Source organism: Gymnoscopelus braueri, assembly GCF_963280865.1.
Source record: "Gymnoscopelus braueri genome assembly, chromosome: 7".
In the NCBI taxonomy this organism is placed as follows: domain Eukaryota; kingdom Metazoa; phylum Chordata; class Actinopteri; order Myctophiformes; family Myctophidae; genus Gymnoscopelus; species Gymnoscopelus braueri.
The window spans coordinates 47227501-47255243 of record NC_137608.1 but is presented as its reverse complement, the minus strand read 5'-3'; the positions used below and the strand labels follow the sequence as shown (position 1 = coordinate 47255243).

Below are 27743 nucleotides of genomic sequence, written 5' to 3'. Positions count from 1 at the left end.
TGTTTGTGGATTATGAGGAGGGTCTGGTCTCTTTTTATGATGTGGAGGCCAGAGTTCATATTTACTCTTTCACTGGCTGCACCTTCACTGAGAAACTCTATCCATTCTTCAATCCATGTGGCAACAATAGTGGTAAAAACTCTGTTCCTCTGACCATCTCTCCTGTCAATTAAATGAATTAAACTAATCCTCAGCGTTCCATGAAAAGATTCATTGAGATTTAAGTCAAGTGTGTATATTTAAGGTTCATGTTAGCTTTTTTTCATCAAACTATCAAATCCATCCAATTGTTAAATTAAATATTCTAACAATTATATTTTAAGAACTTCAATTCATTTAACAACATGTCTAAAAAGACTAATGTAATATGGTTGGCAAATGGCGTTCTCCATTGAAGGTTTTAGGTGAAAAATCTATTTTGTACTTTGGAGCAGTGGTTCCCAAACGTTTTAGCTCGAGACCCAAAAGAGACCCTACAAGCTCACAACACGTCGCATCGCGACGTGTTGTGAGCCTGTAGATCTGCTATTTTCACTACTTAAAAGTATTTTTTTCCTCTAAATATTTAATTTTAATGGAATTATAAAAAAAAACGTGTGGATTTGTTTTTAACCTATGAAAAAGTATGCATTTTTTGAAAACCTTTTGAAAAAATATATAATTAAAAACAAAATGTAGGAAACTAAAAATAAAGGGGTATTCACTCGTGACCCATAAAAATTGGTCCACGACCCACTTTCGTGTCCCGATCCACTGTTTGGGAAACAGTGCTCTGTCTCTATAGAGACATGCAATGATTATGATGTTAATGATAAACTATTTTACAGTATGCAGCTGATGTTAATGATGAACTACTTTACAATATGTAGCCTGCACATAACACTTATTTTGTTGTTTAGCATTTTTTATTCAGTGTTTTTTTGTTTTTTTTTTGTTAAGAGAACGCTTTACTTATATTATTCTATTAACATTAACATTAATATTTGATTCACTCTAATGTTATGGATTTCACCTTTAATTGAATTCTGAGAGTACAAATAGAACCAAATACTCACTCTTTATGCACTTGGGTTGGGTTGGGTCCAGCTTTCTCTGGTTTATACTTAATTGTTATGTGGCAAAAATAACCGCTCTACAAGCTCACATGTCTGTATCATAAATAACCTAATTTATGTTTATTTTTATTTTTTTGTTTTTGTATTTAGTTTTTGTCTCAGTTTTGTATTTGTGTTGTTGCTCCTTGCATCAAAAGGACCACAATGGAAACAAGCTTCGGGCTTTCTTGTGTTTTTATCCTTTTTATTCATTTTCAATAAAGTGCTCAATCAATCAATAATACAGTATAATGTTATATAACCTGTTATTTTAGCTTGTTGCTAATATTATACTATATTGTTAGCACAGTCTGCGGTGCATGTCACACCAACATTTCACTGCATGTACTACTTATATGATGAGGAGAAAATAAAACCTCTTTCTAAATAAACCTCTTTTAATCTTAAATCTTGAACTTTGATATTTGGCATTACTGCTGACAGTGTTGATTATAGATAATAATACTTTAGGTAGTGAGAGGGTGGCAGGGTGTATTTTAACCCATTAAGACCTGAGGCTGATTAAAAAAAATATGTTGCTATATACTGTATATAACAGCCTAACCCGGCTTGAAAGGTAGAGTTACATAATGGGGTTCCAGGCCTAAATGGGTTAAGGGTGGCATGATAGATGTATTATTTTGTTCCATAAGAAATGATATAATAACTCTTTCCAATTATTTCAATGTTATTTACATACAAGCGAAGGTATTCATGTTGTGTCTAAGGCTTCAAGACTCTTTGAACAGTCTTGACCTATTCTGCAAATAAATGCCTAATTACACACATCGACAGTGGGTGTTAGACTAAAGAAACTAATATTTAAAGAGGTAGAGCCTTCAACTCAACTTTATTGAGTTGACGTTTTGATCCTCACAGGATCTTCATCCTAATACTGTAGAGTTGGGCCCTAAATGTGTGTGTGTGTGTGTGTGTGTGTGTGTGTGTGTGTGTGTGTGTGTGTGTGTGTGTGTGTGTGTGTGTGTGTGTGTGTGTGTGTGTGTGTGTGTGTGTGTGTGTGTGTGTGTGTGTGTGTGTGTGTGTGTGTGTGTGTGTGTGTGTGTGTGTGTTCTGCATTTTATCTGCACTTTGCCACATCATGAAAGAAGACACGAGTTAAGGGTTAACTGCTGCTGTTGCATAACCTCAATGACGTGTCAATAAAGTAAAAACCACAGCAATGTGACTACGTTCTCTTTTAACAACTTCACTTCAAATCAACAGCTTTCTTAATAAACAGAAAGGACTACAGAGTTGACAGGTGAGCATAGGCTACATAAGCTTTTCTGCACAGATTACAGACCAAAAATAACTCTTTTTATAATTTGCTGTGGTTCTTATTTTATTTGCTTCTACATAATTGTCTCAATGAAGTGTTTCAGTGAGGTTAAGTCAAAGTGTGTTTGCATTGATTCAAAATACAATACAAATATTATGTATACTAGCTTGATAAGGGTTTTGGTATAAATAAGAAGTATCCTTTAAGAACAACATTTGACTCTAAATTGCATTTAGTGGTGCATTTAGTCACTATGGAACACTAGACCTCTGTATATGTGTGTGTGTGTGTGTGTGTGTGTGTGTGTGTGTGTGTGTGTGTGTGTGTGTGTGTGTGTGTGTGTGTGTGTGTGTGTGTTTGGTTGTAATAGTAAGTATATCATTATAATTATGTGAAGTGCATTAAGTCTAACTGGTATGAAATGCTATACAATTACAACTGACATGACTTTCACTTTTGTTCTCAGTGTGTATAAATGGCATCTGCCAGCAGTCTCCTGTCTGAAGAGCAGTTCCTGTGTTCTATCTGTCTGGATGTGTTCACTGATCCAATCTCCACTACATGTGGACACAACTACTGCAAAACCTGCATCACACATTACTGGGACACTAATGATGTATGTCTGTGTCCACTATGTAACAAAAGGTTCTATAAAAGACCAGATATCTTTGTCAATACTTTCATTTCTGAGATGGTTGATCAGTTCAGGAAGTCAAAGCAGCTGAAAAATACATCCAACACGATCCAGGAACCTGCTAAACCAGATGAAGTGTCATGTGACGTCTGCACTGAGACCAAGCTCAAGGCTCTTAAGTCCTGTCTGGTGTGTCTGACGTCCTACTGTGAGACTCACCTGGAGCCTCATCAGAGAGTCACAGCGTTAAAACGACACAAACTAATCGACCCTGTAAAGAACCTGGAAGACATTATGTGTAAGAAACATGACAGACCTCTGGAGCTGTTCTGTAAGACTGACAACATGTGTGTTTGTCAGTTCTGCACTGAGTCAGACCACAGGTTACATCGAATTACATCTCTGAAAGAGGAATATGAAGGAAAGAAGGCAGAGCTGGGAAAGACAGAGGCTGACGTTCAGAAGATGATCCAGGAGAGACAAGAGAAGATTCAGGAGGTGAAACACTCAGTAGAGCTCAGCAAGAAAGATGCAGACAGAGAGATAGCAGACAGTGTGCAGGTCTTCACTGCTCTGGTGAGCTGTATTGAGAGAAGCCAGGCTGAGGTCATTGATGTGATTGAAGAGAAACAGAAAGAAACACAGAAACAGGCTGAAGGCTTTATTAAAGAGCTGGAACAGGAAATAACTGAGTTAAAGAAGAGAAGCTCTGAGGTGAAGCAGCTCTCACACACTGAAGACCACCTCCACTTCCTCCAGAACCTCACATCCATCAACACCCCTCCACCCACCAAGGACTGGACAAAGGTCTATGTCCATCAGTCTTCATATGTGGAGATTGTGAGGACAGCTGTGGCTCAGCTGGAGAAGACACTCAGTAAAGAGATGGAGAAGCTGTGTGATGCTGAGCTGAGGAGGATCCAGCAATATGCAGTGGAGGTAACTCTGGACCCTGATACAGCACAGTGTGAACTCATCCTGTCTGAGGATGGAAAACAAGTGAGTCATGGAGATGTAAAGAAGAACCTTCCAGACAACACAGGGAGATTCTCTAAGAGGTTTTCTGTCTTAGGAAAACAAAGCTTCTCCTCAGGGAGGTTTTACTATGAGATTCAAGTTAAAGGGAATACTGACTGGACTTTAGGAGTGGCCAGAGAGTCCATCGACAGGAAGGGAGGAATCACATTGATACCGAACAAGGGTTACTGGACTATAGGGTTGAGGAATGGAAATGAGTACAACAAGGCTGCTGCTGACCCTCCTGTCCTCCTCACTGTAAGAGAGAAGATCCAGAAAGTGGGAGTGTTTGTGGATTATGAGGAGGGTCTGGTCTCCTTTTATGATGTGGAGGCCAGAGTTCATCTCTACTCTTTCACTGGCTGCACCTTCACTGAGAAACTCTATCCACTCTTCAATCCACATAACAACAATAGTGGTACAAACTCTGTTCCTCTGACTATCTCTCCTGTCAATTACACACATTAAACTAATCCTCAGCTTTCCATTAAAAGATTCATTGTGATTTAAGACAAGTGTGTATATTTAAGGTTCATGTTAGCTTTTTTCATCAAAATGTCAAATCCATCCAATATTGTTAAATTAAATGTTCTTATAATTATATTTTAAGAACTTTAATTCATTTAACAACATGTCTGAAAAGACTAATGCGGTTTGCAAATGGCATTCCCCTTTGAAGATTTTAGGTAAAAATCTGTTTTGTACTTTAGAGCAGTGTTTCCCAAACTTTTTTTGCTCGAGGCTCAAAAGAGAACTTTTATGTCTCCCCGGGACCCAAACTAGTGAAAATAGCCGATCTACAAGATCACAACACGTTGCATCGCGACGTGTTGTGAGCTTGTAGATCGGCTATTATCACCACTTAAAAGTATTTATTTGCTTCTAAATAGATTTTTTTTTAAACGTTTGAATTTTTCTTTAAACTATGAAAAATGTTCTTTCTATTTTTTTTAAACCTTTTCAAAAAAGAATAATTAAAAACATAATGTAGGAAACAAATAAAGGGGTATTCACTCGTGACCCATAACAATTGGTCCGAGACCCACATATGGGTCCCGTCCCACTGTTTGGGAAACAGTGCTTTGTCTATAGAGACAAGCAATGATTCTGATGTTAATAATACATTATTTTACAGTATGCAGCTGATGTTAATGATGAATTACTTTACATTTGTAGCTACAGTATGTAGTCTGCAAACACATTTATTTTGTTGTTTTTAATTTTTTATTCAGTGTTTTTTTGTTTTTTTTGTTAAGAGAACGCTTTACTTATATTATTCTATTAACATTAATATTTGATTCATTACAATGCTATGGATTTCACCTTAATTGAATTCTGAGAGAGTACAAATGGAACCAAAGACTCACTTTTTATGCACTTGGGTTGAGACCAGCTTTGTCTGGTTTATACTTGTAGATTTATACTTGATCGTGTGCCATTTATGTTTATGTTTTTGTTTAGTTTTTGTATTTAGTTTGGTCTCTGTTTTGTATTTGTGTTGTTGCTCCCTGTCTCAATGGAAACAAGCCTTTCGGCTTTCTTATGTTTTTATCCTTTTTAATTCATTTTCAATAAATTGATCAATCAATCAATCAATCAATAATACAGTATCATGTAATATAACCTGTTATTTTAGCTTGTTTGCTAATATTATACTATATTGTTAGCACAGGCTGCGGAGCATGTCACATGTCGCTGCATGTACTACTTGTATGATGTGGGGGAAATAAAACCTCTTTCTATCTTTATAAATAAACTTATTTTAATCCTAAATCTTCAACTTTTGATATTTGACATTACTGCTGACAGTGTTGATTATAGATAATAATACCTTAGGTAGTGAGAGGGTGGCAGGGTGTATTTTAAGGGTGGCATGATAGATGTATTATTTTGTTCATAAGAAATGATATAATTCTAACTTTTTCCAATGATTTCAATGTTATTGGCAAATCTCTCTGGTAACAAAAACGCAGAAAAAGTTATCAAAAAGGTCAACCACAACACGCTATTTGTGGAGGATTGATCGTCTAGTCAGTAAGAATACTCTGAAGATTCTTGCAGGGGCCCTCATTCAAGGTCATTATGATTATGCATGCACTTCATGGTATCACAACACCTCCAAGGCCTTAAAAACAAGGCTCCAAACATCCCAAAACAAACTTGTAAGGCTACTTGGCCTCAATCACAAAACCCATCTAACCCCTGCTCATTTTGCTAGGATTGGATGGCTTAGGGTTGAGGACAGAGTACAGCAACTTGCTATGGATCTGGTCTTCAAGATACACCACAACATTGGGATCCCCCTGTATTTGTCAAAATACTTCCAAAATGTTAATGAAGTCCATGATCATAACACCAGAGGCAGCTCCACAAATCATGTTCAACCCAGATTTGGCTCAACTAAGGGAATTAACTCGTTCTCATGCTATTCATCAAAAATGTGGAATGCCCTACCAAAAGGAATAAAGGAGTGTAAAACCCTACTCACTTTCAAAACTGCCCTAAAGATACACCTTCAGGAGGCTGCAATTCGAAAATGGCCCCTGTCTAAGTCTTAACCTACCCCCCCCTACCCCCCCTCCTTCATTTTCCTCTTTTTTTTTTTTTTCCTAAATTTTTTATCCCGCGATTTTTGTAACCCATTTTTTTCACCCGGTGCCAATTTCCTAAGTGATCCTGGGCGCTACACCCGCCCTACACCAGCACTACACCAGTCCCCCACAGTAGGGAGGCCAGGGCCGAGCTCATGCTTCCTTCAGGCATGAGAGCCAACTGACCTTCTTGTCACCTGACAGGGGGGAGTTTCCCTGGTTGGACTTAGCGCGTGGAAGGAACACGTTATTCCAACCAGTTCCCTTCCCCTCCATCAGGCGCCCCGGCTGTCATGGGGGAGGCGGTATAGCGACCAGGATTACTACATGTTTTTGTGAGGGTATTAACTACCCTAGGAGACACGGGGAGAACATGCAAACTCCACACAGAGTAGGCCCTTTCGCCAACCCCACCTAGGGTATGGGCGCATTTTCCTCTTTTGTATATATATATTTTTTTCTCTCTTCATACCAGTAACCTGAAAACTGATTGTATGACATTCTGTATAGTAGTGTGTATATCTGTCTGTCTCTTATGTCATCATGATTTGTGTGCATGGGGTTCTCATCTTAAACAAGCTGCGTGCTTAATGAGAGTTCCAGTTTAGTAGACCTTGTATTCTGAATTCGTACTTCCATGTACTGTTATATACTGTCATGTACTATTCTCATGTCTTACTAAATAAACTACATCAATCAATCAATATTTGCATACAAGCGAAGGTACTAATTTTGTGTCTAAGCTAAGGCGTGTGTGCAGTGGTGTAAAGTAACTAAGTACATGTACTCAAGTACTGTACTTAAGTACAATTATGAGGTATTTTTTACTTCACAGTAGTATTCCCAATGTTCAGTACTTTTAATTCTACTCCACTACATCTCAGAGGCAAATATTATACTTTTTTACTCCACTACAATTATTTGAAAACTTTAGTTACTAGTTACTTTTGATTATCATTACAAAACATACATTAACCACTTCAGCCCTATACACATTTTGGCCATTTGAAAATAGCAGATCTACAAGCTCACAATGCATCGCGATGCGACGCATTGTGAGCTTGTAGATCTGCTATTTTCAAAAGATTTGAATACATTTTTTACATTTGGAAACTTGTGAAATGGGACATTCTGCATAATGAGTACTTTCTACTTGTTGTAGCCTACTTTAAGTACATTTTCATACCAATACTTTTGTACTTTTATTCAAATACATTGAATTCCGGACTTTTACTTTTTACACCACTGTGTGTGTGTGTGTGTGTGTGTGTGTGTGTGTGTGTGTGTGTGTGTGTGTGTGTGTGTGTGTGTGTGTGTGTGTGTGTGTGTGTGTGTGTGTGTGTGTGTGTGTGTGTGTGTGTGTGTGTGTGTGTGTGTGTTCTGCACTTTATCTGCACTTTGCCACATTGTTCACTTTTATAGCCAACCTAGTTTTCTGCTTTGTGCAGAGTTAAACAACGGTTACTAAGCCCAAATGAAAGGGTAGAGAGAGGAGTGAGTCTAAGGCATTACTCGTACCAAATGTCTTTTAAGGTGATTTATTTTACTAATAACACATACAATACATTTAGGTAAATAGGTAATAAAACCTGGTAAGAGAGAAAACAAGCACAGAACATTCACAGTATTAAGATATGACTTCATCCCATTATGAACACATCAAACATACAATCATTTACAATGCTTTACTTACTATTGACTTTCCACTCTCTTCCAGATGATCAATGGGTCACTCAAGAACCCATATTCGAGGGACAACCCATGGCATAGTTACTTATTAGAATCTGAGTCTCTGTTCTGAGACCTTCCTAATTTATAAACTTCTCACACAAGGTCCGCCTCTAGCAACAGGAAGTTCCGGTTACCCACAAAGCCTTGCGATTCCTTGCCATTTCCTGTCACGGTGGAGCCAGACTGCATCTTTGCTATCTGTCCAGTCAACCATTTGGCTTTGTTCTCACACAAAGCCCTTGTCCCTTGTCTACAACCCTACCCCCGCCGGAATGTAGGGCTTCTTTGTTTAGAACCCCCAACTGGTAGTGGGGGTAGGAATTTATGACTTACAGAGACAGTGGCCTGCAACTGTCTACTTGGTTCCATCTAGACTTGACTTAATTAGAATATTTTGGTATATCCTAAAGAATTATAAAAGCACATTACTATGAACAATAATAATTCACTTTTCTCTAGCCCTATGGCTTGGATAATTGAACACCTGCCACCTGAGATAACTGAACCATGTTCAGTTCTCTCACAACCAACCTCTACTAACACCATTCTCGGTGAGCTTCTTTGGCTTCTTAACTTTCTCAATTTGTAATTTTCAAACTTTTTTAGGAATTCAAATTGTTTTGGAAAACTTTCCTCCTCCCACTTTTTTCCCTAGTAAGTCAATGTCCTATTTAGGGCATGTTGCCATGGTAATTGACATTGTAACTTGGGCAAAGGATTTAAAAGATTTTAAAATGGCTGATCTACAATCTTACCTTTAAGAAACTTCACTCTGCATTTAAACCTCCAGCCCACATCCCAAATGCTTTTTATACAATCAACAAATAATAATTCAAAAGGGCCTGATTGCTCAGATCATGAGTCCACATCAGTACTGAATAATTTTGTTGTTATGGAAGAACCTTCCAAATTATTGTTGCATTTTGACTTAGTGGCATATTTTCGGCAGTAAATTAATACATTTCATTATGCAAGTTATTTCTTCTGGTAATATCGTAAACACTACAAATGATACATTCATTTACACAATATCTCTCGAAATTCCTAAGTAAACAGTCGCTCAAATAAGACATTTCGATTTTTTAGACACCATGCTGGTATCTTTTTCGCTTATCATCCGCACTGCTCCCTTACTCTGAGGGTGGCAGTGCAAATGTCAGTTCGTTCGCCAGCGTCACTTTGCTGGCACTCCCGGCCTCCAGTGGGATTGCTTTCCTAGCAACCCCCTTCTGGGGGTTCTTCTCGGCCGCTGCCAAGAAAGAGCGTGGCCACCCAGCTTCCCTGCGCGGGTGGCCAGAGGGTGGAGAAGGGATAGTTAACTTATCTTTAATCTTCACCTTTTTTCTTCTAGTTATTCCAGCCCCACCAGGACGACGCATTCTCTTTGCCTGGATCCTGGCGGTAAGAACTGAAATGACCTGACGTAGCACCCTGCCCCTCTCTTCCCGAGCAGGCGCACGGATGCCAAGATTTGCCCACTCAGACTTCTTTCTGAGGGGTTTTGGGGGAGCTGGTCTGGCGCCCAGTCCCCGTTTTCGGACAGACCCGACCGATCTGCCTCCGGCTTGCCGCCTGCCACCTTGGTTATACGGGCGCTTGGAGCGAACGCCACCCTTGACAGGCCTGACTGGTCTGCTTTGGGCCATCTGCCTGCCACCTTTCTTAGACGGGCGCTTGGAGCGAACGCCACCCTTGCCAGGCGACTCGGCTTCCTTCTCGAACGCCACCGGTCCGCTGGTAGCTGGTCCCCTGCCACCTTTGTGAGACAGGCGCTTGGATGGACCCCCCGGTTGGCCGGTCCTCCGCCCTGGTGTGGTAGCGTCGGCGTGCTTCTCCTCCGTGTTGAGTGGGCTGGCGGCGACGTCCGTCGCAGCAGTGGCGTCCTCTGACGCCCTCGCCGGCTCCTCTCCTGGTGCAGCGACCTCCAGTGGCTGGCTCCCCTCTGCGTTGCGAGGGTCCGTGGAGACCTCCGTCGTTGTAGAGGCGCCCTCTTGGCACCCCTCGGCCTCCGACGGCGTCTCGTCCCCTGGTGCAGCTTTCCTAGTGGCGACGTCTCTAGTAGCGGCGCCCTCTGGATGGATCTCCTCTGCAGCTCGGTCTGCAGCAGCAGCAACGCCGTCTGATGGCACTCTGCTGGCCGTCAGTTCTGCGACTTTGGCTCCCTCTGGAACCTCCGCCGTGGAGAGTGGGTTGGAAGCGACGTCCTCTGCGTCCCCCGCGGCCTCCGACGGCGTTTCGTCTCCCGGTCCAGCTCCATCGATCACCAGTGGCACCTTTGCAGCTTCTCTCTTGATTGCAGCGTGGAATGGGGTCTCTCCTGGTTCAGTGACCTCCAGTCGCTGGCACCCCTCTGTGTTGAGTGGATTGGTGGCGACGTCTGTCGCAGCAGTGGCGTCCTCTGACGCCCTCGTGAAGAGTGGGTTGGTAGCGACGTCCTCTGGAACCTCCGTCGTGAAGAGTGGGTTGGAAGCGACGTCCTCTGCGCTTTCCCAGCGTGTCGTCATGAGGAGATATCCCTCCGCCGCGTTGTCCATCGAAGCTGCTCTCCTGGCTGCCAGTTCTGCGACCAACATGGCAGCAGCTGCTGGTCCATCTGTAGGTGTGACATCCCTACCCCCCTCCCTCACAGCAGGGAGTTCACCCACTTTGGGATGTGTGAAGCGGGACCCATATTCTTCCTGGGCCGCTTCAAACCAGACCTGCTTCAATGTTTCGTCATACTCTTGGCAACAGTCATCCTGCATCCTGCAGATCTCAGATGAACTTTCTTCATCAATTTCTAGTATGGCGATAGAATATGTAACAACCTTAAGGAATCTAGCTAATTCGGCTCTTAGCTCCCTTACCGCCCTTTCTTTTGGTAAATCCAGCAGGACAATAAACTTTACTTCCCTCCTAAAAACTGCTTGAGCTGCTTCGCACTTCCCTATTAACTCAGCTAACACTTCCATCTCCCCTGTTTGGGTAAAAGGTCTGTTAGTTAGTCTTAATTCAAAGGGCTGTGACAGTAATCGTCAGTTATTTTTAGCAAGTAACAGTGTTGTTTCAGCCTTTAGCTATATAACAACAATAATTAATTAACACTGTATTTAACCTGTAAAATAGCACCCACCCTATCAGCATTCCACGCAAGAAGCCTTTTAATGGTCTACTTACATTAGTTAATTTTGTTAATTAATACTGGATAGGATATATTTTGCTCTACCAATGTACATTCTAGTATTTAACCCACAATGATTACCATTGATCCCCTGTTCTTGTACACTAATCATCTAGTTACTCACAGTATCAGTCTATCATAAAGTCTGGTTAAACAGTGTATTACACTGGCAGAATCCTCCCCCAACCCTTATCAGTAAACAAAGGGGGGACAGACCTTCTGTCTCCAACAAAGATAATGCTAATTGTATTTCCCCACCACCCAGGTCAGGGGCAACAATCACCTCTCTGTCAATAATGGCAGTTAGCTAGCAGCTAGCACTAATATGCTAGACAATAGAACTGCTTAGCTTAGCTAGCCACGCTAAAGGTAGCTCTCAGGTCGGATAGCGTTATCCCTAAACCCTCTTATTGGTACGCTAAACAAACTTTTAACGGTAGCCTATAGCTACATAACCTGTGGTTAGCTTCTAGCTTCTCCCTCAGCTCCTTACTCCTAGCTCAGTCAATAGAATTTGTTGGCACGCAGCATCCCCAAATCTACAGTCCTTTCTCCACACTTTTTGCAAACTGTGGGGCTTTGTTTCATAGCAACCTGGTTGAGTCTCTCCCCGGTAGGCTCCTCACGGTAGCGCCCGTACGGTCTCGACAATAGTAGCTGTCCTTTTCAAGCAACAGCTGTCTCCGTCCTTTCCGCCGGCTCCGCGTCCCCTGTCCTCCGTGGATTCGATGACTCCTGCAGGCTGTTTTAGTTTGAGACCCTCTCAGCCCCACACCGACACCTTTGGTGCTGATAAAACCTATATTAAACCTGTCCCATAACCAGGCTAATAAGTATTTTATTTTGTTACGACTCACTTCTCATCTTAAAGAGACAGTGCGTCTTTCCTCCTAAGGCTATAGGAGATTTTTATGCTATGTTATCTCACTAGATAACACACATTAAATCCAGCCTCTAATGGTTTTCACCATCAGACTATTGGCAGGATCATACAATTATGTGATCCGCTTACAGGACTGACCTAATACCTTTCTAGAATCACATAGGCTCCAAGGGTTCATAATTGTTTAATTACTCTGTAACACTCAATTACTATGTAATTTTACTTTAATTACTGCGTAACACTTAAACTCGAAAGATAATCTAGTAGTTTAATGACTTGGTAATTTCTTTAATTACTGCGTAACACTTAAACTCGAAAGATAATCTAGTAGTTTAATGACTTGGTAATTTCTTTAATTACTGCGTAACACTTAAACTCGAAAGAAATCTAGTAGTTTAATGACTAGGTAATTAATACTTAAACTCTGAAGGCCTTATTAAAAACCAGCATAGTTTAATAAATGCGTAATTAAACGCTTTAAACTCAGTAAAGCCTCCCACAGAGGCATTAATAGTTTAATAACTCTGTAATAAGCGGAGTTCAAACATAGTGTCATTCGCTTATTAACTCTAAGATGCCCCCCACGAGGACACTACAGCCTTATTACCGTGTAACAAGCAGAGTTCCAATTACTAAACTCAGATAAGTTTCCCTGAGACTATCAATAGTTTATTACTGTGTTATACCACGTATAACACGGTTAATCAATTTAAACTCATAGATGTCTCTCTTAAGAGACACTACAGTTTAATCACTTAAACTCTAGCTAATCTCCTCCGGAGATTACGATAGTTTTATTACTGTTCACTTTTATAGCCAACCTAGTTTTCTGCTTTGTGCAGAGTTAAACAACGGTTACTAAGCCCAAATGAAAGGGTAGAGAGAGGAGTGAGTCTAAGGCATTACTCGTACCAAATGTCTTTTAAGGTGATTTATTTTACTAATAACACATACAATACATTTAGGTAAATAGGTAATAAAACCTGGTAAGAGAGAAAACAAGCACAGAACATTCACAGTATTAAGATATGACTTCATCCCATTATGAACACATCAAACATACAATCATTTACAATGCTTTACTTACTATTGACTTTCCACTCTCTTCCAGATGATCAATGGGTCACTCAAGAACCCATATTCGAGGGACAACCCATGGCATAGTTACTTATTAGAATCTGAGTCTCTGTTCTGAGACCTTCCTAATTTATAAACTTCTCACACAAGGTCCGCCTCTAGCAACAGGAAGTTCCGGTTACCCACAAAGCCTTGCGATTCCTTGCCATTTCCTGTCACGGTGGAGCCAGACTGCATCTTTGCTATCTGTCCAGTCAACCATTTGGCTTTGTTCTCACACAAAGCCCTTGTCCCTTGTCTACAACCCTACCCCCGCCGGAATGTAGGGCTTCTTTGTTTAGAACCCCCAACTGGTAGTGGGGGTAGGAATTTATGACTTACAGAGACAGTGGCCTGCAACTGTCTACTTGGTTCCATCTAGACTTGACTTAATTAGAATATTTTGGTATATCCTAAAGAATTATAAAAGCACATTACTATGAACAATAATAATTCACTTTTCTCTAGCCCTATGGCTTGGATAATTGAACACACATCATGAAAGACGACACCAGTTAAGGGTTAACTGCTGCTGTTGCATAATCTCAATGACGTATCAAAAACGAAAGTTAAAACCACAGCAGTGTGTCTGACAACAGAGCTACGTTCTCTTTTAACAACTTCACTTTAAATCAACAGGATTCTTAATAAACAGAAAGGACTTACAGACATTGACAGGTGAGCATATAGGCTACATAAGCTTTTCTGTACAGAATACAGACCAAAAACGCATATTTTTTTAAATTGCCGTGGTTCTTATTTCATGTGTGTGTGTGTGTGTGTGTGTGTGTGTGTGTGTGTGTGTGTGTGTGTGTGTGTGTGTGTGTGTGTGTGTGTGTGTGTGTGTGTGTGTGTGTGTATAAACTGACCACGAGGCCAGGACATCTTGGTAATCGGTGGCATGACAAAGAGCAAAGTCAAACAACTTGATAAATATTGCTTCTGTATTTCAGCTGTTATAGGCAGTTCGTCTGTGTGGAGGAGCTGTGCTATATGTACCCTAATGCTGTGTTCACACCAAAGGGAAGCTGAACAATGAATCAGCATTTATTTTCAATGTTATCTCTATGCAAATCAGCTTTTTACATTTTTTATGAACTTTTAAAAGCTCCCCAGACCTCATCCCCAGACCTCATCCTTAAAGCTGTTTTCTTTTTTGTCTTTCTAGCCATCAGCTTTTTGAAGCTGAATTCTAGCCAATCAGAGCACAGCATGATCTGAGTAGGCGGAGACTAGCTCATTCAGACAAAAAAAAAGTCAACCCTTGTCTCGCAGCAGACACGGAGATGGGGTTTACGAAACAAAAATCTATTTTCTTAAATAACGTCTGTATGTAATATTAATGGTGCAATGTAGACATATGTGATACCCTCACAATTGTGAAGCAACTTGTGAAGTAACTTCTATTTTTTTCGAAAATGTGTATGCACTTTATTATTTAGTATTGTCCAGTACTTTCATTTTTATTATTCCTATGGTCACCAACCAAAATAATATCAGTAGTAATTCACTGTAGGTCACTTGGAATGAGAAGCGGAACCTTTGTGTGTGCAGCAGGTGTTGCCTGAGGATCCCCTTTAAGGTCTGGGTGCCTCCCCCCTTTCCTCAGAGGAAAATTAGGAACGCAAGTGAACGGTTCATGTCTTCATTCCAGTGCCTGTTTATACTGTTTTTCAGAGACTGAGACCAGTGAGGCATTGAACCAAAATTCAATACTGTTGCTGTGGTACCCAATCTAGCTTGGGACCCGTAACAAATTGTGGGGGCTCGTCCGGGATCAGCGCCACCTACTGGATGGAAGCTGATCTAGTGATACCAGAACCACGAGACCGAGGTGACGAGACGTGACTGCAGACCAGGAGTCAGCCAGTGGGTGTCCATAGGGGGAGATAAGGAAAAAGATCTCCTCGCCAGGGAGCCGCACTGCTGAATCGTGAGGTCAACAGACGTCAGTCGCCAAGGAGCAACGCTGCTGGTTTACCAAACCAGCATTCACCACAACGAGACATCGCCTTACCATCAGAGCAACACACACCATGTCCCAAGCACGGAAGGAGCTGGTGTGGGCCATCAAAAGGAAGTTGTTTAAACTCTCAGGTGCCAACATCTACCAGGTTGCAAGGGACCTTGCAACTGACACCACCGACATCGATCAGTTGAGCCCAACTGATGAGGAAGGATGCATGGACTATGTCATCTCCTGCATGCAGTCTGAAGCCCTGCTAGGAAGTGAGGATGAAGGCTTGGGCAAACTGATGATGCTGAATGACGTGATAGGAAAGATAATAATTGATGCAGAATTGCCAGTTGAAACGCCACATGTGGTACCCAGTACCAACCCAACCCCCTCCCTTTCAGACCACTTACCACCACCTCACCCCCAGATCGACAGTACTATTATGCCACCCCATTCCAACCCCCCCGTCCACACCGCCCCACCAGACCACACACCACTACCACCCGACCCCCAGATCAACAGCACCATTATGCAACCCCATCCCCATTCCAACCCCCCTGTTAACGCAACCAACCAGCCAGTAGAGGAACTGAGAATACTGTATGAAGAACTGGGTAAGAAACTGAGACATTGTGAAGCTACAGCTACCTCCCCCGCCCCTACACACAACCACCAAGGTGGATCAGTGTCATACCCCCCTTCACAGAGCACACCAGAGAGGATGGTTCCCTTAAGAGACCTTCCCTATCTCCAGCGCAGAGAGTTTAAGGTGCATGGGGGCCAAGTTGGGGACCAGAGCTCTGACATTAGCTACAATAGCATCAGTAAGCAGATGGATGAAGGAGTCAAAGATGGTTTCACAGACGCCGAGGTGGTCCGCAGCGTGCTGAGAATCATCAAACCAGGCACATTCAAGGACATGTTGTCAAACAAAGATGATTTGGCTGTCCCTGAACTCAAGGTCTTCCTCAGGTCCCATCTTGGGGAGAAGGCAACTACTGAGATGTTTCAGGAGTTAATGTGCGCCCGGCAAGCTGAACAAGAGCCACCCCAGCAGTTCCTGTACCGCATGATTGGACTCAAGCAGAGACTCCTTTTCCAGTCAAAGCAGGCCAACACAGACATCTCTTATGATCCTAAAACCATCCAAGAGGTCTTTCTCAATTCAATCTATCAGGGCCTGGGAGCAAAACACGCAGACCTCCGGCAGAGACTGAGACCCCTCGTCTCTAACAGCCAAGTCACTGATGAGGAAATCCTCGGCCAAATGACAAAGATGATCAACGACGAGAATGAACATCAGCGCAGACTCGGCCAGCTTCCCCGTCAAAAGACAACACCCGCTCACAGTGCCAAGGTGGAAACAGGAGATAAACAGATGGATGACAAGCCTAGAGTCACCGCTGCAGACAACAAGAACATTCAGACCATACAACAGCTCAGTGCACAGGTGGAGACCCTGACGCAAATGGTGGCCACTCTAATGGATCAACAGGTAAGCAACACCCAGTTGGCCCACTCAATGCCACCACCCGCCCAAATGTTGCCCCAATCCCCGTCACATCACCACTTTCAGCCACCCCCCAGTCACATCCCTCCCCTGCCATCGCCAGCCCGAGCATTTCCCCAATCCCCATCACACCACCCTTTCCAGTCACCCCCTAGTTACATCCCCCAATCCTCCTTCCAAGCGAGGGGAAGAACATTTCGTTGTCCAAAATGTACGGAACAGAACCTGCAGGAGTGCAACCACTGCTTTGTGTGTGGAGAGACAGGACACCGGGCAGTGGGATACCTGAAGCTGACCAGGTTTCAGGGAAACGAGACCCGGTCTCTGCCGAGGGACAGCCAGAGACCGGTGCACAGCTTCAGTCCCGACCAGTAAACCCCACCCCTAAACACCTACCAAAATTGCCCCAGAACCCCAAACCCCAGACAACCCTAACCCTTACCTGCCAGAGTACCACCAGATGCCAAGCCCCCCTAGTTGGAAAGATAAGCCAGCTGAAATGTTTGATCAATGGGCACCCAGCAACAGTCCTGTTTGACACTGGCTCACAGGTGAGTATAATCGACAGAGCGTGGGCTAACGTTCACATCCCCAGTTACCCAGTGAGATCGCTGCAGGAGCTCCTTGAAGCAGATCTGGAAGTCTATGCAGCAAATGGCCAACTCATACCTTATGACGGGTGGGTGGAGCTCACCGTCAACCTCACAGGAAATGATGACCCAAATCTCACTGTCCAAGCCCCCTTCTTAGTCAGCCAGTTGCCCATGCCCCAGCCTTTGTTAGGAGCCAATGTACTTGAAGAGGTCATCAAGAGACAGGAGTGCTCTGGTGCTGCTTTAGCCACAGTAGTCAGCCTCTTACGCAGCGCATTCGGAATGGAGGAAGAGCAAGTGAAGGCCATGGTCAATTTCATCCAGGTCCCCCAAAAGACATTCTGTGACCCAGCCACAGTAAGAGTGGGCAGAGACAATATTGTTATTCCAGCAGGAAGTGCAATACATGTGTGGTGCAGGGTCCCCCCTAACTTTGACACCTCGGATCCCCTTGTCCTGTATGAACCCGCAGAGGAGAACCCTGTTTTAGGACAGCTGAGTGTGGGAGAAGGCCTCCTGGAAATCAACCACACACGGCGGCCTTGTGTTAAAGTGCCCATTTCCAACCACTCAAAGCATGAGGTCACCTTGCCAAAGAGAACGCCCCTGGGTGTCATCCAACATGTCACCAAAGTCCTTGAGACAGATGCAGCAGAGTCACACCGAGCTGATGTCACACTGACAAAAGTAACGGCAGAGGTTAACCACATCGCCTCTCCCAGCACAACCCCCACTGAGCCCTGGCTACCGCCTGTTGATATCAGCCATCTGAGCCCTGAACAACAGCAGGTGGTGAAGAGAGTGCTCTGTGAGGAGTCTGGGGCCTTTGCTCAGGACAGTGGCGACATCGGTTGTATTCCCTCACTACAGATGGAGATCAGACTCAAGGATGACATTCCAGTGCAAAAGTCCTACGCATCGATCCCAAAACCACTCTACAAAGAAGTGAAGGAATATGTTCAAGAGCTAATAGTGAAAAAATGGATCGTTAAGTCCCAATCCCCCTATGCAGCCCCTGTCATATGTGTGAGAAAGAAGGATGGGTCTTTGCGCCTGTGTATCGACTACCGGCTCTTAAACAACAAGACAGTGCCAGACCGACACCCCCTTCCCCGGATCCAGGATCTCACTGACTCACTGGGAGGGTACGGCTGGTTTTCGATACTCGATCAAGGCAAGGCCTATCACCAAGGCTTTATTGCAGAAGGATCAAGGTACATGACAGCATTCACGACCCCCTGGGGGCTGTACGAGTGGGTCAGAATGCCCTTTGGGTTATCCAACGCCCCAGCAGCATTTCAAAGGAGCATGGAGGAGATGCTCGACACACTCAGAGATGAATGCTGCATCCCCTATCTTGATGATGTGCTGTGTTTCTCTAAGTCCTTTGATGAGCATGTGCAAGTGCTGCGCAAAGTCCTCCAAGCCCTCCAGCGCCACGGCGTAAAGCTGAAGTCAGAGAAGTGCGAGCTGTTCCGCAAAGAGGTCCGATACGTTGGCCGGTTGGTGTCTGCAGAAGGGGTGAAGGTGGATCCCAAAGACCTGGAGGCAGTGCGAGTACTGAAACACAGAACACCAAAGACAGTCGGAGACATCAGACAAGTGCTAGGCTTCCTGAGCTACTACAGAAGCTACGTGCAAGACTTTTCACGAATAGCCCAGCCCCTGTATGACCTGCTCAAGGTACAGTCTGACACCCCCCAGTCCAAACCCTCACGAGCGAAGACAAAATCCCCCCAACAGTCCTCTCGCACCCCAATCGAGTGGAAGGAGAAACACCAGCAGATCCTGGAACGCCTGGTAGACATGCTGATGGAACCCCCAGTGCTGGCGTACCCAGACTTTAATCAACCCTTCACTCTTCATACAGATGCGTCCCAAAAAGGTCTGGGAGCGGTCCTTTATCAGCACCAGGATGGAAAGTTGAGAGTGATTGCCTACGGGTCACGCACATTGACACCAGCGGAACAGAACTACCACCTGCACAGCGGTAAGCTTGAGTTCCTGGCATTAAAATGGGCCATATGTGACAAATTTAGGGATTATTTATTCTATGCCCCTCATTTCACTGTCTTCACAGACAATAATCCGCTCACATATGTCCTAAGTACCGCCAAGCTCAACGCAGTAGGCCACCGGTGGGTGGGAGAGCTAGCTGATTTTCGTTTCGACATCAGATATCGGCCAGGCAAAAGCAACATTGATGCCGACACCCTCTCTCGTTGTCCCCTTGACATCAACATCCTCATGACACAGTGCTCTGAAGAACTATCAGAAGAGGCTGTGTGTACTGTATGGGAAGGAACCCGAAGAGCCGAACAGAGAGACATTGCCTGGGTCGCAGCCCTCACCCTAGCATCCCAACCGCAACCCCCCGTAGAACCACTGCAGGCGATTAGCCACGATGAGCTGGTGAGAGAGCAAAGAGCAGACTCTGCGATTGGAAAAGTCATGGAGTTAAAGGAGAACAACACACCACCAACAGAGTGCAACAAAGGGAACTGTGACATAGACACCATGAGGCTCTTAAGAGAGTGGAGCAAGTTACACATAGAGGATGGCCTACTCTACAGGAAAACCATCGGTCAAAGACAACTGGTCTTGCCTGCCACCTACAGACAACTAGCGCTCACCTACCTGCATAACAACATGGGCCATGTCGGTGTAGAAAAAGTCCTGACTCTAGCAAGAGAGCGCTTCTACTGGCCTTTCATGAAGAGAGAAATCGAGGAGTACATCACCAGGAAGTGCCCGTGTCTAAAGCAGAAGAAGCCAGCCGTGCATGAAAGAGCGCCCATGGGCAGTATTACATCAAACTCTCCCCTCGAACTGGTGTGTATTGACTTCCTTCACCTAGAACCCTCCCGTGGTGGATGTGAGTACATTCTCGTAGTAATAGATCATTTTACCAGGTTTGCGCAGGCCTACCCCACCCGAAACAAAGCTGGCAAGACAGCTGCCGACAAGCTGTTCAACGATTTTATCCCCAAGTTCGGGTACCCGTCTAAACTTCACCACGACCAGGGACGCGAGTTTGAGAACGAGCTGTTCAAGTCCCTGAGACAGTTAGCCGGCGTTGGCCACTCCAGAACCTCCCCCTATCACCCCCAAGGTAATCCTGTTGAGAGACTAAACCGCACACTGTTACAGATGCTCAGGACCCTGGGAGAGAAAGAAAAGGAGAACTGGAAAGATCACCTGCCTCATGTGGTCCATGCATATAATTGCACAAAGCACGAAGCCACCGGCTTTTCCCCTTATTACTTGCTGTATGGCCATCATCCACGTCTCCCTGTCGACCTTCTGTTTGGCCTCATAGCAGATGAAGAAGATGTGACCCACAGAGGATATGCTGAAAAGTGGGCAGGAAAAATGATCGAGGCATATCGAATAGCCAATGCAAACAGTCAGCAGTCCAGCGCTAAGGGAAAGAAGTACTATGACAAGAAGAGCAGGGGTGTGACTCTTCAGCCTGAAGACAGAGTCCTTGTGCGTAACCTCAATGAGAGAGGTGGCCCTGGTAAGCTTAGACCCTACTGGGAGCAGACCATCTACATTGTGAAAGAGCAGGTCGGAGATAATCCTGTCTACAAAGTGACCCCTGAGACAGGTGGCCGCCCCACTCGCACTCTGCACAGGAACCTGCTGCTACAAGTGAATGACCTGCCGATAGAGCCACCCCAGAGTCCAGTCACCAACACACGTGAGTCACACAAGAGAGCTAAGAGACAACAACCCCTAAAACCCACAGAACGGACACAGAGCCCAGACACAAGTGACTCTGAAGAAGAGGAAGGAGTGTATCGTTACTGGCTGCGGGTACCTGTGGAAAAACACAGAACTGACCGTAACTTACCAGATAAAAATGTAACCCATGAGCCACAAAGACATCGTGAACAGATTGGAACCCACTGGGAAGAGAGAGTCCACGTTGAACCTGAACAAGAACGACAAAGTGTCATCGAAGAGGAACCGGAAGTACACAGTGAGACTGAACATGACATGGATCAGCCTCAGCCCAACGGTGACCAAGAGATACCTGAAATAGTCTGCCTGGAGGAAGACATCCCAGAGCCTCAGCTTGAATGTCAAGTCCCTCTAAGACACTCCACCAGGGTGAGACGGCCTGGCTACATGTTCACTTACCCAACCCTTGGCCAACCAGCCTACCAGCCCCGTCCCACTGTCAATGCAGTTGCAATCCATCCGATGCAGTGGAACCAGCTGTGCTACCCCCATCCCTATCCCCTGCCCTTTCAGCCCCCAATGCCCCCATCCATCCCTCCATACCCATTCCCACCCACTACATACCCAATTCATTGTTACTGAACTGAAACACAGCAAAGACTGAACACACTCACAAACACAAACACACTCGCATACACAAACACACTTGCGCATGTAACCCGGTGGATATTTTATGTTGTGGGTTATATGTTTAATATGGTGGAACTGTGTTTTATTTTGTCTCATGTGCTGATGCTTTTATTTTGAAAGGTATCTGTCTGTATTTTGGGGCAAAGCTGAAAAGCATCCAAATTAATGATGTCATTATTAGTGCAATGATTACTTATCTTGATGTGTGATTGATAGATGTGGGGATTGGGTGGTTTCAGGGGCCAGGTTGAGTGAATGGACAGGTGAATGGGATTCCCAATCAAAGAGAGATGAGTGAGTGACAGGTGTCCAGGGTTCCCAATCAAGCGAGAGGAGGAGAAGGAGACAGGAGCACAGAAGCTGTGTCAGTTTGCTGTGTGATCCAAAGTTTGTCATATTATATGATTTTATAAGTTTAACTGACATTTCTGTGTGTGTCTGCACGACAACTACAGTGAAGTTGCAGTAATTATTTGTGGAAGTGGACTGAACGTCAGAAAGACGTTTAAACCAGGATATTCTACAAGTGAAGTGATTCAGTGCTGCTTGCTAAACCAGCGAGGGCTAAGTGACTGTTTAGCTTCAGTCTCACTAGTATAGAGAGGCATAGTGGAGCTAAACGCCGTCAAGAAAGCCTTTACAGTCTCTGCTGCGTCGGGATTGTGGAGAAGAGGCGTTTGCTGCGGTGAGCTGTCGGCTCGTGGCTACTGTACGTTCTTCTGCTGTTCTCAACGTTGGGAGGTCGGGACCGAGGTGCGCTGCTGGAGAGGGGCTCTGAACTATTGCATTCACCCACAGACACTCATCACACGAAAGGTACCGTTTTATTTTCCTGGCTCAGGAGAGTGAAGGGGCCACCTGTTTTGGTCACAACGTACCCAAGCGTCGATACAGGCCTGCAACAAGGGGTTTTAAATTATTGGGTTTAATTACTTATTGCTGCTTGCTATTGTGTGAAAGGTTGTGGGCCCACATTTATTGATTTCATTTGGGATTGAAATATTGTTCTTTGAACAAAGTGTTTTGGTTTAATGAGGTAATCCACCGGGTTTAGGTTATAAACTAAATAGGGTTAATTTAGTATAGGCCAAATTCAAAAGGTTATTTTTATTTAGTCTAATTAGAATATAAATAGGGTTAATTTAGGTAGGCTAAAACAAGAAGGTATACTTTGGTTTAATCTAAGTGATAACATTTAAAGGGTATATTTGTTGTTTGGAAATAATACAACAGAGGTATATTTCTGGTTGGTTTGCTTTGTGACAACTGAGGTTGTGAATATTATTTGTTTCTATTTGAAAAAAGTCAATTCATGTTATTGTCTGTTTTTATGTGTTTGTCTAAGTAAAGATTATTATTTTATTATAACTACCTGAATGGAAATTGGTTTCTGGATATTTGAATAATAGAATATTTTACTTATACTCTACTACTACCTGTTGACCTGAAAAGTTAAAATACTTACCTTAAAGGATAATTACCTGGAAGAAGACAAAGAGGTTGATTATTTACAGTGGAAAGGGGGCTGTGAAATAAAGTCAAACTACTTACCGGCATACGCCTGAAACACAAGAAACTAAACGTAATTGTAAAATAACAAAAAGAATTCAGGGCCCTGCCTTTATCCATAATTAGAGGGGCAGGAGCGCTACACGCACAAGAAGCGAAAAGTGCCACGGACTATATGCACATTAAGGACATTCGATACCTACCTTGGGGATGCTTATTGTGATCTTTTTCTTATACTAACGATGCACTGTTCAGAGTGAATTTGGGGGTTTTCTATTAAGGTCAAGTGTCAGGAGCCACTATTGTTTGTCGGGGAGTGTGTGATACCCTCACAATTGTGAAGCAACTTGTGAAGTAACTTCTATTTTTTTCGAAAATGTGTATGCACTTTATTATTTAGTATTGTCCAGTACTTTCATTTTTATTATTCCTATGGTCACCAACCAAAATAATATCAGTAGTAATTCACTGTAGGTCACTTGGAATGAGAAGCGGAACCTTTGTGTGTGCAGCAGGTGTTGCCTGAGGATCCCCTTTAAGGTCTGGGTGCCTCCCCCCTTTCCTCAGAGGAAAATTAGGAACGCAAGTGAACGGTTCATGTCTTCATTCCAGTGCCTGTTTATACTGTTTTTCAGAGACTGAGACCAGTGAGGCATTGAACCAAAATTCAATACTGTTGCTGTGGTACCCAATCTAGCTTGGGACCCGTAACACATACTCTGTTACAAGTAGAACTTATGCAGAAAGTCCCATTTCACACGTTTTCAAATGTGTAAAATGAATACAAATCATTTGAAAATAGCAGATCTACAAGCTTACAATGCGTCGCATCACCACGCAGGGGGGGAGAGAGAGAGAGAGAGAGAGAGAGAGAGAGAGAGAGAGAGAGAGAGAGAGAGAGAGAGAGAGAGAGAGAGAGAGAGAGAGAGAGAGAGAGAGTTTGGGTGTGGGTATGTGGTTGGTTGGGTCGCTGTTCTTTGGTTATAATAGTTTTTTTTTATGTGAAGTGCATTAAGTCTAACTGGTATGAACTGCGCTACAAATACAACTGACTTGACTTTCACTTTTGTTCTCAGTGTGTATAAATGGCGTCTGCCAGCAGTCTCCTGTGTGAAGAGCAGTTCCTGTGTTCTATCTGTCTGGATGTGTTCACTGATCCAATCACCACTCAATGTGGACACAACTACTGCAAAACCTGCATCACACATTACTGGGACACTAATGATGTATGTCTGTGTCCACTATGTAACAAAAGGTTCTATAAAAGACCAGAGATCTTTGTCAATACTTTCATTTCTGAGATGGTTGATCAGTTCAGGAAGTCAAAGCAGCTGAAAAAAACTTCCAACGCAATCCAGGAACCTGCTAAACCAGATGAAGTGTCATGTGACGTCTGCACTGAGACCAAGCTCAAGGCTCTTAAGTCCTGTCTGGTGTGTCTGGCCTCTTACTGTGACACTCACCTGGAGCCTCATCAGAGAGCCACACCATTTAAACGACACAAACTAATCGACCCTGTAAAGAACCTGGAAGACATTATGTGTAAGAAACATGACAGACCTCTGGAGCTGTTCTGTCAGACTGACAACATGTGTGTTTGTCAGTTCTGCACTGAGTCAGACCACAAGTTACATCAAATTGTATCTCTGAAAGAGGAATATGAAGGAAAGAAGGCTGAGCTGGGAAAGACAGAGGCTGAAGTTCAGCATATGATCCAGGAGAGACAAGAGAAGATTCAGGAGGTGAAACACTCAGTAGAGCTCAGCAAGAAAGATGCAGACAGAGAGATAGCAGACAGTGTGCAGGTCTTCACTGCTCTGGTGAGCTGTATTGAGAGAAGCCAGGCTGAGCTCATTGATGTGATTGAAGAGAAGCAGAAAGAAACACAGAAACAGGCTGTAGGCTTCATTAAAGAGCTGGAACAAGAAATCACTGAGTTAAATAAGAGAAGCTCTGAGGTGAAGCAGCTCTCACGCAGTGAAGACCACCTCCACTTCCTCCAGAACCTCACATCCATCAACACCCCTCCGCCCACCAAGGACTGGACAAAGGTCAATGTCCATCAGCCTTCATATGTGGAGACTGTGAGGACAGCTGTGGCTCAGCTGGAAAAGACACTCAGTAAAGAGATGGAGAAGCTGGGTGATGAGCTGAGGAGGATCCAGCGATATGCAGTGGAGGTAACTCTGGACCCTGATACAGCACAGTGCAATCTCATCCTGTCTGAGGATGGAAAACAAGTGAGTCATGGAGATGTAATGAAGAACCTTCCTGCCAACACAGAGAGAATCTCTAGTAGTTATTCTGTCTTAGGAAAACAAAGCTTCTCCACAGAAAATTCAAGTTAAAGGGAAGACTAACTGGGAATTAGGAGTGGCCAGAGAGTCCATCGACAGGAAGGAATTTATTAAATTTATCCCGAACCAGGGTTACTGGACTATAGGGTTGAGTACCCTCACTGTAATAGAGAAGCCCCACAAAGTGGGAGTGTTTGTGGATTATGAGGAGGGTCTGGTCTCCTTTTTTGATGTGGAGGCCAGAGTTCATCTCTACTCTTTCACTGGCTGCACCTTCACTGAGAAACTATATCCACTCTTCAATCCATGTGGCAACAATGGTGGTAAAAACTCTTTTCCTCTGACCATCTCTCCTGTCAATTACACAAATTAAACTAATCCTCAGCTTTCCTTGAAAGATTCATTTTGATTTAAGACAAGTGTTTATATTTAAGGCTCATGTTAGCTTTTTTTCATCAAACTATCAAATCCATCCAATTGTTATATTAAATGTTATATTTTAAGAACTTCAATGAATTTAACAACGTGTCTGAAAAGACTAATATGTTTCGCAAATGGCGCTCTCCTTTGAAGATTTTAGAAAAATCTGTTTTGTACTTGAGAGCAGTGGTTCCCAAACTTTTTAGCTCTAGACCCAAAAGAGAAATTTCTCCCGGAGACCCAAACTAGTGAAAATAGCAGATCTACAAGCTCATGACACGTTGCATCGCAACGTGTTGTGAGTTTGTAGATATTTTCACTACTTAAAAGTTTCCTCTAAATATATAATTTAAAAAAATAAACTTTTGGATTTGCTTTTAACCTATGAAAAAGTGTGCATTCTTTGAAAACCTTTTGAAAAAATGTATAATTAAAAAGAAGATTCAGGAAACAAAAAATAAAGGAGTATTCACTCGCAAGCCATACAAATTGGTCTGCGACACACATATGGGACCCGACCCACTGTTTGGGAAACAGTGCTTTGTCTTTATAGAGACAGGAAATGATTCTGATGTTAATAATAAACTCTTTTACAGTATGCCGCTGATGTTAATGATGAACTACTTTACAGTATGTAGCTACAGTATGTAGCCTGCACACAACACTTATTTTGTTGTATTCAACTTTTTATTCAATGTTTTATTTTTGTTAAGAGAACGCTTTACTCATATTATTCTATTAACATTAACATTAATATTTAATTCACTATAAAATTATGGATTTCACCTTTAATTGAATTCTGAGAGAGTACAAATGGAACCAAAGACTCACTCTTCATGCACTTGGGTTGGTTTGGGTCCAGCTTTCTCTGGTTTATACTTAATTGTTATGTGCTAAAATAGGCAATCTACAAGCTCACATGTCTGTATCATAAATAACCGAATTTATGTTTCTTTTTTTGTTTTGTTTTTGTATTTTGTTTTTGTTTCTGTTTTGTATTTGTGTTGTTGCTCCCTGCCTCAAAAGGACCACAATGGAAACAAGCCTTTGGACTTTCTTGTGTTTTTATCCTGTTTATTCATTTTCAATAAAGTGCTCAATCAATCAATCAATCAATCAATCAATCAATGATACAGTATAATGTAATATAACCTGTTATTTTAGCTTGTTTTATAATATTATACTATATTGTTAGCACAGTCTGCAGAGCATGTCACACCAACATTTCAATGCATGTACTACTTGTATGATGAGGAGAAAATAAAACCTCTTTCTAAATAAACCTCTTTTAATCCTAAATCTTCAACTTTGATATTTGACATTACTGCTGACAGTGTTGATTATAGATAATAATACTTTAGGTAGTGAGAGGGTGGCAGGGTGTATTTTAACCCATTTAGATCTGAGGCCGATTTAAAAAACGTGTTCTAAATCCTGACCTAAGTTTTCTGAAAACCTTCAAATATTTATTCAAAAACTACAAAAAGAATGTGTTGCTATATACTGTATAACAGCCTAACCCGGCTTGAAAGGTAGAGTTACATAATGGGGTTCCAGGCCTAAATGGGTTAAGGG

At 43.1% G+C, this 27743-nt stretch overlaps 3 protein-coding genes across 3 annotated transcripts in view; all 3 read left to right on the top strand.

Moving 5' to 3' along the window:
- The window catches only part of LOC308087844 (E3 ubiquitin-protein ligase TRIM39-like), a 3561-nt gene extending 2146 nt beyond the window's left edge, over positions 1 to 1415 (top strand). The window contains exon 2 of the mRNA XM_080432039.1: positions 1 to 1415. This exon is cut by the window's left edge and continues 1468 nt beyond it. Within this exon, the coding sequence (XP_080288165.1) occupies positions 1 to 173 (173 nt within the window). The 3' untranslated portion in view covers positions 174 to 1415.
- Positions 1416 to 2848: 1433 nt separating this feature from the next.
- Positions 2849 to 4492, top strand: LOC308087841 (E3 ubiquitin-protein ligase TRIM21-like; the record flags this gene model as incomplete). The annotated part of the gene is made up of 1 exon (XM_080432036.1): positions 2849 to 4492. One exon carries the CDS (start codon positions 2849 to 2851, stop codon positions 4490 to 4492), a length of 1644 nt encoding a protein of 547 aa, XP_080288162.1.
- Positions 4493 to 14085: 9593 nt separating this feature from the next.
- The window catches only part of LOC308089076 (uncharacterized protein), a 30697-nt gene continuing 17039 nt past the window's right edge, over positions 14086 to 27743 (top strand). Inside the window, exons 1-2 of the mRNA XM_080433649.1 lie at positions 14086 to 14183; positions 24528 to 24929. Coding sequence (XP_080289775.1) covers positions 24537 to 24929 — 393 coding nt within the window. The 5' untranslated portion in view covers positions 14086 to 14183; positions 24528 to 24536. The remainder of the gene's footprint in view (positions 14184 to 24527; positions 24930 to 27743) is intronic.